This window comes from Zerene cesonia, chromosome 9 (genome assembly GCF_012273895.1).
Source record: "Zerene cesonia ecotype Mississippi chromosome 9, Zerene_cesonia_1.1, whole genome shotgun sequence".
NCBI lineage: Eukaryota > Metazoa > Arthropoda > Insecta > Lepidoptera > Pieridae > Zerene > Zerene cesonia.
This window is the reverse complement of record NC_052110.1, coordinates 4614491-4634390: the sequence shown is the minus strand read 5'-3', so window position 1 is coordinate 4634390 and position 19900 is coordinate 4614491. Positions and strand designations below refer to the sequence as shown.

The 19900-nt window shown below is 32.4% G+C and overlaps 4 protein-coding genes across 8 annotated transcripts in view; 2 read left to right on the top strand and 2 right to left on the bottom strand.

The window, feature by feature from the left end:
* Nucleotides 1–1730: 1730 nt before the first annotated feature.
* LOC119829002 (mannose-1-phosphate guanyltransferase beta) lies at nt 1731–6274 on the bottom strand. Its single transcript, XM_038351349.1, has 6 exons — nt 5880–6274; nt 5525–5767; nt 5161–5290; nt 3898–4059; nt 3219–3383; nt 1731–2031 (listed from the first exon to the last, which is right to left on the bottom strand). Exons 1-6 carry the CDS (start codon nt 6051–6053, stop codon nt 1796–1798), a joined length of 1110 nt encoding a protein of 369 aa, XP_038207277.1. The 5' UTR covers nt 6054–6274; the 3' UTR covers nt 1731–1795.
* A 1651-nt stretch (nt 6275–7925) lies between these two features.
* Nucleotides 7926–11635, top strand: LOC119828888 (succinate--CoA ligase [ADP/GDP-forming] subunit alpha, mitochondrial-like). Of its 2 annotated transcripts, XM_038351183.1 has the most exons (6): nt 7926–8083; nt 8738–9099; nt 9342–9536; nt 10420–10599; nt 10687–10692; nt 11041–11635. In XM_038351183.1, exons 1-6 carry the CDS (start codon nt 8047–8049, stop codon nt 11254–11256), a joined length of 996 nt encoding a protein of 331 aa, XP_038207111.1. In that variant the 5' UTR covers nt 7926–8046; the 3' UTR covers nt 11257–11635. The 2 variants fall into 2 exon arrangements, with proteins under 2 accessions (XP_038207111.1, XP_038207112.1); XM_038351184.1 differs by lacking the exon at nt 10687–10692.
* On the bottom strand, nt 11632–14514 carry LOC119828887 (probable ATP-dependent RNA helicase DDX43). Its single transcript, XM_038351180.1, has one exon. It carries the CDS (start codon nt 14283–14285, stop codon nt 12318–12320), a length of 1968 nt encoding a protein of 655 aa, XP_038207108.1. The 5' UTR covers nt 14286–14514; the 3' UTR covers nt 11632–12317.
* Nucleotides 14515–14942: 428 nt separating this feature from the next.
* The window catches only part of LOC119828878, a 28933-nt gene continuing 23975 nt past the window's right edge, over nt 14943–19900 (top strand). For 2 of the 4 annotated variants that reach the window (XM_038351168.1, XM_038351171.1), the window contains exons 1-3: nt 14944–15384; nt 16030–16202; nt 16680–16775. In XM_038351168.1, coding sequence (XP_038207096.1) covers nt 15217–15384; nt 16030–16202; nt 16680–16775 — 437 coding nt within the window. In that variant the 5' untranslated portion in view covers nt 14944–15216. Of the gene's footprint in view, nt 15385–16029; nt 16203–16679; nt 16776–19900 lie in introns of all 4 variants that reach the window. The other 2 variants (XM_038351167.1, XM_038351169.1) reach the window with 2 other exon arrangements.

Here is a 19900-nt window from a genome sequence, read left to right as displayed (position 1 = left end):
ACTAGTGTATTTTTTTTTCAGTGTTTTCGCTAGAATTTATTTATTTACCAGTACACAGGCTTTAATTCTAAAATATTAAATAAAAACAATTATAATTGGCCATTGCTCCATAACCCGCTTCAAGGCCCATCAAATTTTTCTGGACCTGCAGCGCCAACTCGAGGGCGTTATCGCCCACTTCGTTACTGGGACTTTACCAGGGCGATCTGAGGAAGATTGTACAACTCACCATCATGTTTGATGGCATCGCCAGTAATGTAGGTAAATCGTTTACACATTATTGTACGTTTCTTCACATAACAACAGGCTCTTTAAGAAGCTTTCATATAAAATAAATAAATGAAGCACCTATACACAAAGTGAGATTAAAACTTAGCGGAAATAAATCATTACCATTGCTGAGCAGTGGGCTCTTGGGCATTTATTGTTTATTTGTTATAAATGGGTTCCAGAGTCCATGTCAGGAAAAGTCTTCGGTGAAGGTGAAACGTATGTAATCGAATCTTATAGCGAAGGTATAAACTTTTGAAGGTCGGCGATATTGTAACACCTCTACCTGATTTTAGATAATACTGAAGAAAAAAGTCAAGAATCCTACCAGTTTCCACTGTGACTTGAACTATGAAATGTGGGCTCTGATGAAACGAAAGATTGCACTGAAATATTTAAATATATAAGTCCAGACAATGCACATCAAGCTTATTCACACTTCATACACCACCAACATTACATTACATACATTACCAACTGAATTATAGAAACTAACTAAGGTTATAATTGTTCTCTATCCTTTCTACGCTCTAGATGATTGACGAACGTCCTTTAGAGCAGAAATCAAATCCTTACGTTTCACTTTATTAACCAAATAAAATCATAGGTGAATAGGTGAATGAGAAGATAAAAGAACTGTCTCCAAATTAATATTATCTTTAATAACAAACTTATTGTAATTATTTACATACTTAGCAGACAATTTATAATTTATAAATATTACCGCAATACTTTATCACTTTACAAAAACAGTTTTCATTTGGTTTAAAAATGGCAGTTTACTTTAGATAGTTGTAACCAATAATTTTTGCAGAGCTCTTCAAAATATCTTCTTCATCCTTGGAATGTTATGTGTTATACATAAAAGAATATGTTCTGTTTTATTGAATAAGAAAGGTTATTGTTATTGATTCTATTTATCATATGCTTATACAGAAAATAAAAAAGTGAAAATCAACGGTATATAATATGACGTAAGTAATTAATAAAAATCATAAAAATTAACAAAAGAAATTACGAATTACATAAGTAAAACAGTTTAGATATTAAAGAATTGAAAATAAGTGTGACCCTAAAAAAATAAAAAACTAAAAACTAAAATTTTCATCATTCAAATAAATAACTATGAAAAATCTAAATTTTATATATTATTTATGTAGGCATTACAACAACAACAGTACATACAAATTATTAATTGTATAGGTAATTAAAAATATTATTAAATTATGCAAATAAACAAAATAGGTTCTAAAAGACATCATGGAGTACCCTTGTAACTCTTAACATTTGAACATCAATTTACAGTTTCTTGTGTAATCTCACATGAATATCAGTAAATAATCAAATTCTTTTTAATTCACATTCATATGTTAGCATTAAAATAAAGAAATATAATTTAAATTTTTTAACTTTGGGAAAACTATCATATTATAACAAAAGTTATGTCACTTGGGTAAAATAGAAAACAAAGAGGAATACCCTATTAAAAATACATATAAATTCACTGTCAAATCTTGTTCAGTCTTTACATTATTATCTGTGGTTCTGGTACAGATAAGGCAATAGACTTGTGTGGAAGAACTTGGCCTCCATTGACGTATAATTCATCTTTTACGATAACATCTTCGCCCAGTACAGTGCAGTTTTCCATTCTGACCCATCGCCCCACTACGGATCGCCAACCTACGATACAGCCGTCAAGCCAAGCGTGCTGTCTAACACAAGCACCACGCAATATTGTACTACGTTTGATGCAGGCTCCTGAAAGGATAATTCAAGCATAAAACTTCAAGTAATGACATTGTTGCTTGCTCAAAATGTGCAATGAAAATGTTTTCGCTACATAGCATAAAGCACCGTTTGCCGACAAATCAATTAGGACTTAACCAGCCAGCCCATCCTGTAGAATGGTTGAGGATTCTCCCTTTTTAATTGTACCTTCCTCCACAATCGTGATAGAGAATTGGAGTGCATACAAATACCCAAAAATATTAATGAAAACATTATGTTAATTGTTTTCTTTTTGTAGTATAAACACAAGTAACTGGATGACCGAGCTTTGCTCGGTTCTTTTTTTTTTGTTTTAACTTTAATTATTCGCCAAAAATAGTATTATTATTCGCCAATAGATGTCAGGAAGAGTCATAATAAATTGGAACTACTCAAACGCCACCTATTTGTTAAAAAAGTAAGTTTAAGTCGATAAAACACGAATAAAATACGAATATGACATTTTCTAAAAAAGATTCCTAGCTAGATCGATTTATCGCCCCCGAAACCCCCTATGTACTAAATTTCATGAAAATGGTAGAACTAATTTTGTCGTAATTACATGTATATGGGTGTAGTGTTATAAGATGACAACTTAAACACATATTATCTCAATATTAACATGTGTCAGAATGTATCTCTGTAAAATTGAACCTCATTCAGGAAATGCCAGTTACATAATATCTTTTACATTGGGTGTGATTATTCACAAAAGATGTATAAGAATGAAGTTGACTGCATATACTTACTTTTATGAGTCATGGATTATTATGTAACAAATTGACTACTTATCTTTGAATATATTGGTGTTGTGATAGTAATTAATGCAAAGGAAGGAGCGAATACAGTTTTTTCAACTGTGAAAACAAGCTATATTTGTACACCTGTGTTTACAGTCTAATTTAATTTCCAATACTTTGTACTAATTATCTCGCAAAATATAGACAGCTAAAGCAACCGCCACTTTGGTATAGTGGTTAACACGTGAGTATAGAACCAAGGAAGATCGCAGCAAAGACATATGAAATAATGTTTGCTTTTATAAGAAACTACTACATTGTATACGAAAACTTTGATTGTGTGACGGATTTAAAGCATCTTTAACGTTTAACCAGTTTAGCTACTCATGAATCTTTTGTTTTTTCTGTCTGAATATGCAAAAGGACTGAAATGCTTACCATCTTCAATAACAACTCCAGGTCCAATTGTCACATTGGGACCTATCCTACATCCTTTACCGATAGTGGCTGTCGGGTCTATCAATACATTGCCAACAACCTCAGCCCCATTGTGTAGTTTACTGGAGTTCTTTTGTCTTAAGCTGTTCAAATACAGACACATGCCTGTAAAATACACAATGACAAATTAAATGTTATTTCAGGAAATTAAGACATAATATAATAAATTTTGACTTGTAATTTTAATTAGCACTAATTGTGACGCCACACCTCATTGCTTACAGCGGAAAAATTATAAAGGAGTTTATAGAACATTAAAAAGTAAAGCCATGTGTTCTGTTTTTGTTCCAAAGATGATTTGTAATTTACAACGACATGTAGATCAATGCGCAGACGAGCTAGTGCTCTTTGCGACCCGGATGTTATTCCCCACATAGTCAATGACTTATATTTCTGTTTTTTACGTTAGAGCTGGCAGCTGAGGTGGTGGTTCGCCTGATGGTAAGCAATCAACACCGCGCATGAAAATTCGCAGAAGAAATGCCTTTGCAAATGCACTGCCCGTTTTTTAAAGGGGCAAGGGATAATATAGATAAAGAAATGATTGATGACTAGAAAAACGAATGGACTGGGAAGGGAGAGGAAAAGGAAATGGTCTAAATTACTATAAACTAAATACCAGTTAGGAAGTCCTTTGGTTGTCCCACATCCATCCAAAAGCCCTGTAACTCCATAGCATACAACTGTCCATCTTGCGCCATGAATGGGAACACTTCCTTCTCTATTGATGTAGGGCGCAGTTCAATTCGGTCGAGAACTGATGGATTTAAGATGTACATACCTGAAAAATAAAATAAAGATCTATAAAAAGCGATGAAATAAAGTTGTAAAAGTATGAAATTAGAATAATTAATAAAATAAATAGTCATAATCATAGTCATAAATTAAAATTAAAGTCATAATTCATTAGTCTGCATATTTTAAAGAATTCCTGAAAATTATTACATTATTTATGTAATATGTATGGATTGCATCAACTTTGTTAGGTATTTAGGTAGGTACAAATACAATTGAAAGTATATGTAGAATTTAACTAGCTACAATTTATGTTAAAATATTCCTAGTACATAATATGTAAAGGTTATTGTATAACTTACAGATGATAACAAATGGGTGACATCATAAGTCTTTCATGTTATTTTAATATACATACAAATTTCTAATTCATATGGTTATGTTTATAAAGCTATCTTATATGTAATACATATAAATAGTTTAATAGATAACTATTCTACTAAAAAAGAAAAATTGCCGCAATATGCAATACTTTCAGTATTATCTTGATATTAAAACTTGACAACATTTTTCCATAACTGTTATCTGGTGCTTACATGAATTTAGGTCATAATCATTATTTGATTAGTTTTATATGTGACCATAATATTGCATATACTGTTAGATTGCAATCTAACAGGTGTGATTAGAAACTGTCTGAAAGTTCTGATCTGTTATATGTGGTATCAATTCAATAAGAATTGTTGAATAGTGATTTTGTGATGAAAATTATGGAATTTAATTTTAACAGCTTGCAAATCATTATCATCAAAATTATATAGTCTCTATATATACATAATTGAAATACTGCTTCAATAATAAACTAGCTGCGCCCCGCGGTTTCTCCCGCGTAAGTCCGTATCCCATAGGAATACCGGGATAAAAAGTTGCCTATATGTTATTCCATTTCATCATAATCGGTTCAGTAGTTTTTGCATGAATGAGCAACAAATGCATACACATCCTTTCAGACTTTCGCATTTATAATATTAGTAAGAAGTAGGATAGGATAGGATTGATAAGTGACAGATATTGTTATAAAATGATGCAATTAATCTGAAATAAACTCTTCCAAGTTATATAAGGTTAAAAGAAAACATTAACTTACCCGCATTAATTTTGTTTGATATAAATTCTTGAGGCTTCTCCACAAAACTCTCTATTTCACCATCATCTTTATAAACCACCACACCATATTTGGAGGGCTCTTCTACTTTTGTGACAACTATTGTGCCTTCCTAAAATAAAAACATATAATTTCTACAATAAGACAATTGAATTGTCCAACTATTATTATTTAAAGAGTATAAAAAATGTAATATAAGAGGACCAGACCATACTAATTATCTTAACTACAATAAATATGTATGTAATCATAAAAGAAAAATATTTTTTTTTTTTTAAATTAGGAGAGAATATTTGATTGAGAGTAATAGATTGTAATAAATTAAACAAATAGAAACAATTCATACCTTTCCATGACTTCTATGATATTTAGCAAGTTCTTTAAAAGGAAAATCACATATCACATCGGAGTTTAATACAAAAAAGGGCTCAGGGCTGGAACACAGTAGGTCTCGGGCCAAAGCTAGGGGCCCAGCTGTACCTAAGGGCTCTGTTTCATGTGAAAATGTAAGAGACACACCAAGTTTTGACACCTGTTCAGTCAATTCTTTTTCCATGTCATCTGCTCTGTACGATACTGCTAAAATCACCTAAAACAAATAAATTTATTTTTTAAATTAATTTCTAATGGAAGGATATTAAAAAAATATATACATTGGCGTCATTTTATAAATTATTTTAGTAGATAACGATTGTCCTTACCTGTGTTACGCCTGCATCAACTAGGGCTTCTATCTGATGCATAAGAATTGGTTTATTCGCAAATTCAACCAGAGGCTTAGGTCTACTTAATGTTAAGGGCCTCAAACGGGTTCCATAGCCGCCAACGAGGATAAGAGCACGTATTTCACCCAATTTCTTATCTGAACCGCACATTTTAATAGATTTTTCAGTTTTGCCTCTTTAACTTGAACTTATTATTTTTATTTACAAATGACACAGTATACGTGGCGGTGCCTCTATTTATTACAATGTTCAATAATAACAAAGTATACACTATACAAACAACGACTACTTTATGGTAAAGCGTAGACTTCACACGACTAATTAGAATTCGGCTTATCGGACGAATTGACGCTTGATGCTTGTAATTTGTTGTAAATTGTAAACGTCATCTATTTGGGTGACTGACATTAGCATCCTATCTACTTAATTAATTAATTAATTAATATTTGTATTAAAATTTTCGAAGACTTTGTTTTTTATTTCTACCATACATAATAATCATCGGAAAAAATTGAGTAGAGGGATACAAAGTTCCGTTCCGTATTTAAAATATTATTATTGTTTTCTATGTGAATTTCAAAATCCCAATTGAAATAAAAACAAAAATTATTTATAAAACAAACTCAAGTTTAGAATAACTCATAAAAATTATAATTTATTTTTATTTAATATGATTTCAGACTAAAAAGTCGTTCAAAAACAGATAGCCCATTCATATATACCTACATTCAACATAATGCACTTAAGTAGGTATCTACCCAAGTTACTCACTTCCGTGCAATAATTCGTAGAATATGCCCTACGCATTTTTGCGTGGAAAAAACATTTACAAGTACCGTCCAAAATTGTTTGTGATTATATATGAGTTGTTATGAAGTATAACTAAGTACTGAAAGGCATCAAAGTAATAACTTCATTTAAAATATGATGTTATGTTGTTATTATTATTAATAAAAATAAGTCGGGTTTTCCTTCCTGACGCTATAACAGAAAGAGTGTATATAAATAGAAAGAGTATATATATTAGAAAGGTCTCGGGCTCCGTGAGGTTTATAGCAAAGAGAATTTGGGAAAAATTTCAACAGAAAAGCGGGAAAATCATTTTTTCAGATACAGCCATCTAGTGGCGAAACGGAGTTCGCCGGGATTGCTAGTTATTATTAAATATTACGTTTCTTTTATATGAATTTATACATATACATATAATAATACATGTATATTAAAACACATGGGCCTATTTTCTATGGTACAGTAGCAGCAATTCACTTTTGCGTTGATTGTTATGTCAGTCACTCACATTAGCAGGAATATACAAATCTACGACGTGTGAGAAGAGTGAAGACATTTGCAGAGCATTTTTCCATACTCGGATCACTCAGTTGCGTGCCAGCATTTGTACGTTGTACGAATGTTTGTGCTTTTGAATGGAAATATCACCGTTAATTTAATTTTTTCGAAAAATTCTGATTTGAAAGTCCACCGCGCCAACAAGCCCCATTGCACTTAGTTGAATCATAACTAGCCTACCTACCGTGTGAGGATGGGAAGGAACTATGTATTTACAAGTCGTACAATAAGGTAAACCAATTTTTGATACCAAAAAAGTAAAAATTAATTTACAAAAAGCGAGTTTATATCGCAGTGCAAAGAGTAGTATAATAATACGGACGCAGTGTGAGTATCAAGCTTAAACGTCACAAGAAGTATGCAGTATGTGAATGATATGATGTATTTAAGATCAGTTATGTAATTATCTACTATTTATAAAGATAGATATATAATTGTCTATAAATATTTATTTGAATATTTCAATGCAATTCTTCGTTTCATCAGAGCACTATTTATTCTATAAGGTTCAAGTCACATTAATAGAGAACTCTCCTAGAGTTTGTTTAGTTTATGGCCACCAATGGCCACGGCCGAACTGTCAAATTTTGTTCGTACTTTCGTCATAGACTTCTTTCGTGACGTATCTACCAGAGACATTTGAGTTTTGACATGGAATGACAGACGATGGAGCTTACCGACGGGAACGGCTGATACTCCATAGTCCATACCGCCATACGTCATTACGTAATGGCTGCTGCTTGTCACTGTCATAACTCTTAAAAATCTTTAAAACCTACCTTTCTTCAATAAAATAATGGCTGTCCCGTTCCGAATTCTTTCTCGTTGTAAAGGTAAGTTTCCATACTTAAAAATAATACGTATAAAGCATATCTTATGTATATGTAAATTCATTGCCCGATGTACCGTAGTTTTTGCTTAGCACATTTGCATCCTACAATTGACTGATTGAACGATATTAGCCTTGTAAAATGATCAATGTTTATTGATACAATTACTTTCATCAATTCTAGACCTGTATTCGAGTACACCATTAGTGTATCTGATAAGTCCTAATTGGACTTTGCGAAATTGGACTACGACCATTTTTTACCAATGTCGTTTTTATTACGGTCAATGTTACGTAGACCTTATTCTAAAAATACTATAGAGATTAGAGACTTTTACAATAAGTACATCATTTAAAATATATTTTTATATTTGAAAATATAAGAATTAAGTTTTCGAATGAACAATAAGTCATTGTAATTAGATAACTGTTATTGATAAAAATATATAAATAAGTTTTTCCTTATCTTGTATCCAACTATCTTTGTACTGTGATTTGTTTTGATGTTTCATTTTTTATGCATAACTTGAAAATGTTATAGATATATAAAAGTGAGGGTGTGGCCTTATATAATATAAATATTCCACATGCAGCATTACATTCTTGTTTTCTATAAACAGCTCATGAACAGTTTTATTTCATGGACTTTTTCTTACAGATGGGCTCAAGCTTGGAAATGTCAGACTCTCCTCAGCTTACGCAGAAACTAGAAAAAACTTAGTACTCACAAAAGAGACTAAAGTCATTGTTCAAGGCTTCACTGGCAAACAAGGTACATTCCATAGTCAGCAAGCTCTGGACTATGGCACCAACGTAGTTGGGGGTGTATCACCCAAGAAGGCGGGCACTGAACACCTTGGGAAACCAGTATTTGCTACCGTAAGAGAGGCAAAGGAGAAGACAAATGCGGAAGCATCAGTGATCTATGTTCCTCCGCCAGCAGCCGCTGCAGCCATTATGGAATCAATTGAGGCAGAAGTCCCTTTGATTGTTTGCATCACAGAAGGAGTACCTCAACATGTAATATGTTTTTCTTATTATAAATCCTTCAGTTATAATATGTCTCACATAAAAATAAGCTTAATAATATACCAAGTAAAATTTGTGGGTTGTTATGAGTGAAATATTCTGAATATGAGAGCTGAGATTCTTTAATAATTCCTAAGTATTTCATTTAGTGATAGAGCTAGATATTAAAATTATATCCTAATTATTCGAAATTCATTATATGTATTATAATTTAAGTGTTTTAACATGTATAGGACATGGTTCGTGTGAAGCATGCTTTACTGCGTCAAAATAAATCTCGTTTGGTGGGCCCCAACTGCCCTGGTATCATTGCACCAGAGAAATGCAAGATTGGCATCATGCCTGCAGCTGTGCACAAGGCTGGCTGTATCGGTGTTGTGTCACGGTCTGGTACCCTCACTTATGAGGCCTGTCATCAAACAACTATTGTGAGTGTGTGTTTCTAAAGAAATAATGTTAATAATTGGGTTGCTTTAAGACATATCTATTCTCATATGTGTTGTAATGGTTAGAATCTTCATTTGTATCAAGATTTTCTTTTACTTTATAAAAATTTGTATCAGTAAACTGATAACAAACTTTGTAGAACCTCAGAATTAAAAAATATGGCCCATTAAGACTAAGATTTTACTCTTATCTTACTGATGATAGTGTGCACATATGAAATAAAGGCATGACTATGCTATCTTACTATCTAACGTCTTTATATAATCTTGATTTTTCAAATATACATTTGTATATAAGTTAAATTTTTATATAATAAATCAATAACGTTAGTATAATTATATTTCGTCATTTATTGGTATATAAATTATTTGTGATATTAACCATGACCATCATATTAACTTTTGTTGGCTTTGCGCTTGAAATTTCGTATGTCAGTTGTTACGTAAGTGATGACGCGTATTTGGTGATAAATAGTAACATATATTTTGTGTAAGCACATAAAAATCAGAACATAACATAAAATAATCTATATCTTCATAAGAAAATTGTCAAAGAAGTATAAAAAAAATACAGATGAAAATACAGAAAAATAGAGAAGCGCTCCAGCAAAGAATTGTAGGTGAAAGTAATGTTTATATGAATGTATATTATCATTGAAATGATAATTATTATTCCTGCATCTTTGTGTAAAACTTTAAATTTGACAATTTTGTAGAATAAGTACATCATATGCAATAATTTTTCATATTATATACAATACCTTAATAAGACATAAGAATGTATTTTAATTGTGTTTTCTATCATAATATGTTTAAAATATACTAATACTACGCATTTTAATCAATTGCTTATTAATTTATTCAGACTGGCTTGGGACAAACACTATGTGTTGGTATTGGTGGTGATCCATTCAACGGTACAGACTTTATCGACTGCCTTGAAGTATTCCTGAAGGATCCCAATACCAAAGGAATAATACTCATCGGAGAGATTGGTGGTAACGCTGAGGAATTGGCTTCCGAATATCTGATTCAAAACAACACTGTAAGTTTTGTGCCAATATTTGTGTCATTATTTATTTTTTCTGTTTTATTTTATTTGCTTAGTTTATTTTTTTGTTGTCTTTGACAGAGCAAGGTAATGGATTAAACTACTCACAAAGGTTATATTTAATTTATATGAAAATATCATGCATTTAAGAGTATATGAGTATGTTTATATATAGAATCACACCTACATGATTTCAAAAACATTTCACTTATAACGTTACTATTTATCTAAACTTGAGTATGTTTATCATGCATTTAGAAAAGAGCATGTATTAAACTTCAAACACTTCACATTTCAGCATTATTGTATTACATTGCATTAATGTAGCTATGAACATAGCAATTGAATGTGTGCATCATTTCAAACATTGTATGCTGCATTAGATCATTGACATTTACCAATTATGAATAATAAATAAGTTTTCGTGATCTTTAGGGACAAAAAGCGAAACCAGTAGTTTCGTTTATTGCTGGTCTTACCGCACCACCGGGCAGGCGGATGGGTCACGCCGGTGCCATCATTTCCGGTGGTAAAGGAGGAGCCATGGACAAAATCAAGGCTTTGGAGAAAGCAAACGTAATCGTCACTCGCTCTCCAGCCAAAATGGGTGTCGAATTATTAAAAGAAATGAAGCGATTAGAAATTGTTTAAGTATATCAAGAAAATATATTTTGTCGTCATTTTACTTTGTATAAAATTTTAGCGATTATACCGTATTTATTTATTTCATGTTGTTGTTTAATTTGTTACGACGGCCTTTAAAATGTACCTAGTTGTGTGTGGCACAGAATATTATTAAGGCACTTCAATGTTATATTAAGTGAATTAAAATTTGTGAATGATCACTTCCTATTTGTAAGATCATTGTCCAGTCACATATATTCTAAGATAAACTCTGCCAGATTTATATGTATTTACTTATGAAGTTTTGTTATGCTTCTAATGTCTTCTACTTATGCTAAATACAATTTAATAATACCTCGAATCAATGTTAAAGTTATATGAGGATGAAATAAAAAAGTTCTTCAAAGTTATGAAATTTTTAATTACTCAACTAAAACTAAACGTAAAGTAGTTGAGATTACAACCTACCATAAAAATAACTTAAAAGATTAACAAAACTTGTCTAATTCATAGTTTCTGTGTTAAGTGTTCTCTAAAAATACACAGGTGGGAACTTAAATCTTGTTTGAGATCCGATTATGAAAGTAACGAAAATAATAATAAAGAAGAGACAACTGACTAGCGACATGTACATATTTTCATTAATCTTACATTTATACAAAAGATTTATGTCTTGAAATAGACTTGAGTAAAATTGCATTTGCTACAAATGCAATTGCTAAATGTTTTTATCCATCTTAGCACCTTTGTCAAAGAAGAAACAACCTCTTAGATTGATTTTGATAATATTCTATGCTTCAAGTACTATCATCGTAAAGTCTGGTCAATCAACCAAGATGGATATTTCGCAAGGATTAAAATGTAAATATCAGTTTTCAATTGAGATTACACTTGCTATTTTTTTTGGAACATGTAAAAATTAGGTTGATTTTAATCAACAAATGTATTTTGGCACACAAATAATCTGCATCTCAAGGAAACAAAATAACTTTAGTGCAAAAATAGAATTAAAAATATTATAAAGTTGCTTAGAATGTATGCTTAGTCTTCAAGTCATGTATATTCTTAACATCTTATAGGGAATATTTCTACCACCTATCTCGCCTCCCTCTTCCACCCCTACCCCTACCACCACCTTCCTTTTCTCGTCTTATTTTCATGGCTTCAAATCTATCAGCCATAGATTGTAACTCATCAGGTACTTCTTGATTTGCTTCCTCCAAGATTTTTATTAATTCTTTAGCATGAGCCCAATCACTCCTTGTGATAAAGGACAAAGCAATACCAGTCTTTCCTGCTCTACCTGTTCTGCCAATCCTATGAACATATTCCTCAATATGTCTGGGAAAGTCTAAATTAACCACATGTGTTAGGTCCTTAATGTCTATACCTCTGGAGGCTACATCTGTAGCAACTAAAATATTAACTGTTCCATCAACCATTTCCTCTAAAGCTGCTTCACGATCACTTTGATCTCTATCACCATGCAAAGATTGGCATTCAATGCCCTTTATACAAAGCTCAGTGGAAATATGTGTAGCTGTGGCTTTTTTACCACAAAAAATAATGACTTTGTCATTGGGGTCCATGTTATTTATGAATTCAAATAATGCAGCATCCTTATCATCTTCTTCAACAAACATGAGCTTTTGTGTAACAGTATGGACTGCAGCCAAATCAAGTGATCCAACATTAACTTGGATAGGGTCCTTCATGTACGATTCTGCTAAACGCCGCACTCCGGAGGGCCAAGTTGCTGATGTCATAACACATTGGCGGTCAGACCTGACATCAAATAGAGATTTTCTGATCTGTGGTTCAAATCCCATGTCCAGCATCCTGTCTGCTTCATCTAACACTATGTAGGAAAAGTTTATGGCATTCAAATGTCTAGCCAGAACCAAATCATTAAATCTGCCTGGTGTGGCTATGACTATATCCACACCTTTGGTTACAATCTTAATTTGTTCCCTGCGATCACCACCTCCATACACACATACTGATTTTATACCTTTATATTGATACTTAGAAACTTCTTTATCAATTTGCAGGGCAAGTTCTCTTGTTGGAGCTAATATTAAAACGGTGGGACCCTCCCTTTGTTCTCTTGGGGTTAGCTGTCCTTCAATGTGAATCAAAGCAGGAAGCAAGAATGCAAGAGTTTTTCCTGTTCCTGTTTGTGCTATGCCAATCATATCTTCACCTCTCATTAATATGGGCCATGCTTGACTTTGTATAGGAGATGGCTGTGAAAAACCTTGCTTGTAAATTTCTTCCAAAATTTCAGGATAAGGCTGGAATGCTTGCTCAAAAGTCAAAACTGGATTGGGAATGGGTTTAAGATCTGGCCTATCCTCGAATGTTCTTCGTACTTGTATATCATTGTTTGCAAGTCTCCAACGAGTTACATCAGCAGGAGACATTGCTGCAACACTGGGATCTTCCTTGTAAAAATCTTTTACAATGGCCGGTAATTGTGACCATCTGTCTTGTTGATGTTGGTCATAGATTGCATTCAGTTTATTCCAATCGAAGACCTCATCCCCATTTTCGTTTTTAGTAATAAATTCAGAACTATTGCTCCCAGAACTGGTATTCATAGTGTCTCTTGGCTCTCTGGGGTTGGGTCTACGATCAATCGTAAGATCATTGATCATCTTCTCCACTTTTGAAATAGCTTCATCTGATCCAAATAATGTTATGTTTGTATCATTGCCATTAGAATCGCCGATTTTTATTTTAGCTTCACTTTCGTATTCAAGATCTCTAATTTTAGAACCCCCTTTGCCAATAACCCGCCCCACTTTATCAGAAGGAATGGATATAATTTTTTTGTTTTCTTGGACTTGACGGAGGTTTTGCCGGTCACCATCGCGGTTGCCATCTCCACGCGCTCTCCAATCAGTGTTACTGTTTCCAGAACGCTGTCCACCTCTATACCCTCGATTGGAATAGCTTCCTCGTGTTCCTCGATTTGAATGAAAAGTTTGAGTTCTTTGGGGAGGAGAAACAGGTACCGGCGCACTTTCCTGCCACTCATCATCCCAATCCGCCATTTTAAAAACAATAATGTTACTTAAGCTTTTCTTGTTGATATATAGTAGGAAGATGTGCCTCCACGATCTCAATACCAATCTACTTATGTGTATTATATACTTGTATTCTTTAAACGTTTCAAACAATCCAATGCAACAAATTCAAATTTTGCTTTGACAGTTGTCACTCGAAATTCATGTCACACACTAGAAAATACTATGAGCCGAGAGGTGTCAAAAATTTTTAACTTTTACGTATTGACAAATATCAAGTGACACCTACTAAGCACAGTTTACTAACTACGTCCTAAATTAAGATGGTTTATGGCGTACCACTTTTTGATTAACACTATAATCTAAAAAGTGGTACGCCAAGGATCGTGCGTGGCGAATTTCGAAGTCATATATCGAGACTACCAATATGCCGGTTCGGAACTAATGTCCCGGCCGTCAATCGTCATCTTGAAACATGGTATTTCATGTTATAAGAGTTGAGGGTATTTGATGCGGTATGGTATTTCCCTATTAATAATAATTTTTGCTAGAAAAAAATGCATTATGATGGATTAACAATTCTTTCGTGAATGGCCCGTTTTATAAATAATTCTTATGATATCTATATGACGAATTGAGGGTTGGGAGAGTATTATCATATAGATATTGCTTACTCTGTGGTTGGGAGTTGTTGATTATTTTTTGTCGTATGTGTTTCGTTATTGAACGAGGTTGTATTGTAGCTAAATCTATTTACTACTGACTAAATTATTTAAATAAAATTTGTTATAATGATGTGGTTTAAAATAAGTTAAAGTTTATATTTGGTTTCATTGATATTAAATGAAGAAATTTGCTACTTCTTATTTTGCAAGCGTTTTAATTTCATAAAATGCTAGTGTTCATGATAGCTTGATTGGAGCGGGTTAGTGATCTTGAAGTGAAATAAGTTTTTAAAATGAGCAATTGGGCAAGACGGATGCATAGGAGAGCTGCGACTTTAAGTAACGTGGTTACTTCTTGCGGCCATCCCAATTCATTACCGTACCCAAGAAGATTAGAAAAAGTCAAATTTGGTGTTCCACTTCATGAGGTTTGCAAGGAAGACATTCCTGGACCGTTACTTGTAAGTATAGACACTTATAGAAATTTGTTTTTCATTACATTGATTTTATTTCCAGAAAGCGATGATAAGTGTATGTACCTAAACTATATTCCTATTCTTTAATTAGTAGGTATTAAGTATTTAAAATTTATACTTCGAAGTTGTTTTTAAACTAGTATTTTAATATTATTTTCTTCATCGTTTTCTAAATATTTTTAAAACAAATAGAGAATAATACAAATTGGGCGTCGATGCGCCGATTTGTCAGCGAAGTACTGTATTAATCGTATCGTAAATGTTCTAATTAAAAAAATAAATCAATAAATGTATATAGTCAACCCATGTAATTCATATATGACCCATATGTAGCACAGTCAATGTCAGGATATGTAAATTGTTCTCATGGTCATTAAATATTGTTTGAGTAATGTTTACAATTCATCAAATAATTTAATTGAGTAAATAATAAGTTCAATTTTGTAAATTCACAATTGGTCTCACCTCTTTTGTCTAGTCACTACTTGTTACAATAACAAATCTCCTTGGAAGAAGCATGTGGCACTTTCCAATTTAAGATACTAGCATTGATTACCAGTAGTCTAAGATAGTTAATATAAAATGTAAAATCTTGTTGGATTTATTTAAAAGTGAAGTTTCACTTTGTAGGTACTAATCTTGAAGTTAAACAAAGAAGCACCATTACGACGAGATGTATTCCGTGCTCCCGGACACCAGGGAGCAATGAAGAAACTGATACATTTCCTACAAACTGGCCGACTAGTCAATGTAGATAACTATTCAGTGTACACAATAGCCAGTGTGCTGAAGAAATTTCTTAGGTATGTTGGCTTTAATAAAATAATTGCTTTGTGCACAGATACATGTAAAATAAAAACAACTAACAACCCACTTCTACAATAGAATCATTTGTATTGTCACACTTTCAGAGTATATGTAAGGGAAAAAAAAATTCCTGGTGATTCTAAGGAGGATAGTGAGATAAACTCATAAAATTATTGTATTATTGCCCATCCTTGATAAGTGTATAAACTTGGAATTGAATAAAATCGAGTCTAAGGGAATTGGTTACAGTTTATAGTGAGGTGAAACATCAGAGCTCAAAATTTGTAACACATAATTATTTACATCTAAGGAATATAGCTTCAAAATAAAGCTCAGAGGTGTTCTTTAACAATTTACATAAATTATGATTTTTTTACATTCATTTATCATAAAAATGTTTTAAAACCATTTAGTATTCGAAAGTTATTTCATAAGAATACTGACACTGCATAGTAAAAGGCAATACCTCACAGGAAAATCCCAGGGGGAGTGTTTGGACGGGAAGGCGAAATGCAACTGTTTGCAGCTGTGGAGCTGCCAGCCGAACAGCAAGTGGATGCTATCCGAAGGTAGCTGCATATTTTATTTCTTTTACATTTAATTTGTGGTCAGTTTTATTTTATATTATTGAAATTATTGAAATCTTTTGAAATTTTAATTGTGTTTGCTCACATGATTAAATCTCAAACATCTATTAATATAATAAGACTTATAGAAGCATTTTTTACTGCTCATTAAATAGTTTTAACATTTACGGCCAATTCGAAAAGCAATAAATGTATTATGTCTAAATTAATTTAATAAGCGTCAAAATGGACACAATGTATGGGCGCATTGCTTCCACGGCACCACATATGGTATTGGTGAAATAATTTGCACGAGCATTTATGATTTAGTCAATGGTTCTTTGTTGGCCGCAATGGGAGATGCTGTTGTACGTCACTACCGCTCGTCGTACAATACCTGTTGAATAATTAGTTGTTGCTGCGATATTGTTGCCGGGCGGAGTAGGGTTGGAAGATATGCATATGTGAAGCGTGGGGGTGGAGTTTAGTGGCGCATATGGTAGTAAAATATGTCAAATTGAGGATACAAGACATAGGCAATGGCAAATGGATATAAGCAATAAGCCTATATTATATTATTTAAGAGTAAAAAAAAAAATAATTAAAAAAAAGTATTTTAAAATCCGCTATCGATGTTTATTTGGAATGCTTAAATTAGTCCCTAAATTTTCATTCGGGAATAGATTTGGTTTTTGAAATATTTAACGAAAAAAAAAATTGTATTCTTCACATTGTAAGTAGTCCAACGTTTTTCGTTTTATTCAAAACAGAGCAATTAACATCTATTGCAAATTCGACAAACAGATAAGACAAGAGCATAAATAACAAGAAATGTAGATTACAGACACACTACAATAAATATTATTCATTGGTGAGGAAGTTGGTTACCTTTCTCGCGAAATAATTTCATATAATATATTCTCAACACGGTTAGTTTTAACAAATTCATATTGAAAACAAAGACGTTACAGTTAATATACATATAAATAATAATGGTTTACCGTTAGCATTCTTTTGATCATATTATAAATAGAATTTTAGATCGACATTTTTAACTCAGTCACGCCCAAATAGCTAAACGGATTTTGATAAAACACAGCAGTGTTGTACCTTATTAACCAGAATAATACATTAACTATAGAAACAACTATAGTTTTTGTCCGCTGTTTGTCCGTGGCATAATATCAATTTTAGCGCAGTCAAGTTAAATCTACGTGGACGGAGACGCGGGCACGAGTAGTTAATTGATATTTCAGGTGGAAAAGTGAACTCGTTTGTTCTTTGTCGAGAACCCTAACGATACACTCGATTTATCAATGTGATAAGATCGCCTATTGTCTTGCGCGTATGTAATGCATTGCTTTCGATTCTGTTTATGGTTGATGTTACATTGTAGGTAAATTGTGAAAACATGTAACGTGCAACGAGAAATTTTAAGTACATGTGAGTCTTTGATATGCGACTTAAAATGGCGGATGAGTGTGTTTAGTTTACACATATATGACTTCTGCGTTTTAATAATTCTTTACCTGGCCGATCAAAGTGGAAGTGTTCAAAGCGGAACAAATGTTAATTGCTAATACATTAGTAGTGGTAGTCTGCTGTATCATCCATAAATTAATATACATACGTTCGAACGTTAATTAATCAGGAAGTTTACATGCGGCTTTCTTGGAATCGATTTATTTAGGAAATTTTAATCTTTATAGTAAAAAAAAAAACCGTATTGTGTATTTTTGTTAAAATATTTCGTCATAAATAGAATTTGCTTTGGTTAATACTATAATAGTTTTTTGACCATAGTAATATCCATTAATATATCTTCCAATATTTAATAAATTGCGTTTCATTAGGTCTTCTCGTAAGTTTATTATCGCATCGACTCCTAAATTTTCAGTGCCTTGGTCTCATATCAAGGTCTTGGCTACAGGGCCTTAATCCTCTCGTCATTTTTATGTATTTACGTGATTTATAACATTGATAAATATTTGATAATTATATCTACTCATAATATTATTATCACATTTTGATACATAATTTATTTTCTAAAAGTTCTAGATTATACAAAGTTAGTTGGATACCTATTTTTATCGACGTTCCCGAAAATGAACGAGGCTCTGAATTTTAAGCGTATGTTTGTTTCATATTTTACACACACACACACAAACACACATGACAATATTAAAACTGAACGTGAGAATAATTCTCGCCGTGAAGTTATAAACCCTTGATACATTCTTAGATTAGGCGGTGAATCTCGAGTCTTGAATCAATTGCAGCTCCATCACGACGAACCGGTCGGGGAAACGGTTGATTGCAAGTACCGATGTGCGAATGTCTTTGATACTTTACAAGGGTGTTAATCCTTTTCGATTTGTTTACGTTTTGTTGTAATCGTCAGCGGTTATCGGCCGTTGGGCGTAGGGTTTACATTTGGTCGTCGTTAATGTAAAACCTTGTTATGTTGTTATTATGTTATGGTTATGTCTCGTTTTCGTAGCGTTGATATTTGAAGCAGACATGAAATTTAGGTTTTATTGAAGACTCTGCTGCCTAAATCCTTTTTTATCTGTATCATTTTATATTTTCGGTTACTAGAGAAGAACATAATACAAAATCTATGTTTCTGTGCAGTTTGAAATCTTTCAAATCAAGTTTTATGGAAGTAATTAAAGCAATTCATATTATTAAATGTACTAATAATAAAGAGTTTGTTTGTTTGTTTGTTAGAACGCGAGAATCTCAGGAAATACTTCACTGATTCCAAAAATCTTTCTCCTTTCTATATCTTCGCTATCATTATATAATATTCCTATATGTTATATAATAAAATTATTCCTATTTATTAATTTCGAAATATATATGAATGTCGAAATGACATTACCTGAGACGCAATTATTTAATTCCTTGCCTATTCAGTCTCACGTAATCGTGATTTATGTAGGTTTACGGTAACAAAGAAGGTCGTTCACCCCGCTCGTATTATATAGTAACATTTTCCTTGTTAATTGGGTCATTAAGATATAAGGTTCAGGAGGAAAAGAGATGTGAATTATTATACTTAGTCTGGCCATAAATACTGTTACACTTAATTATAAAAAAATATTACATTTGAATTTCGAATCTGT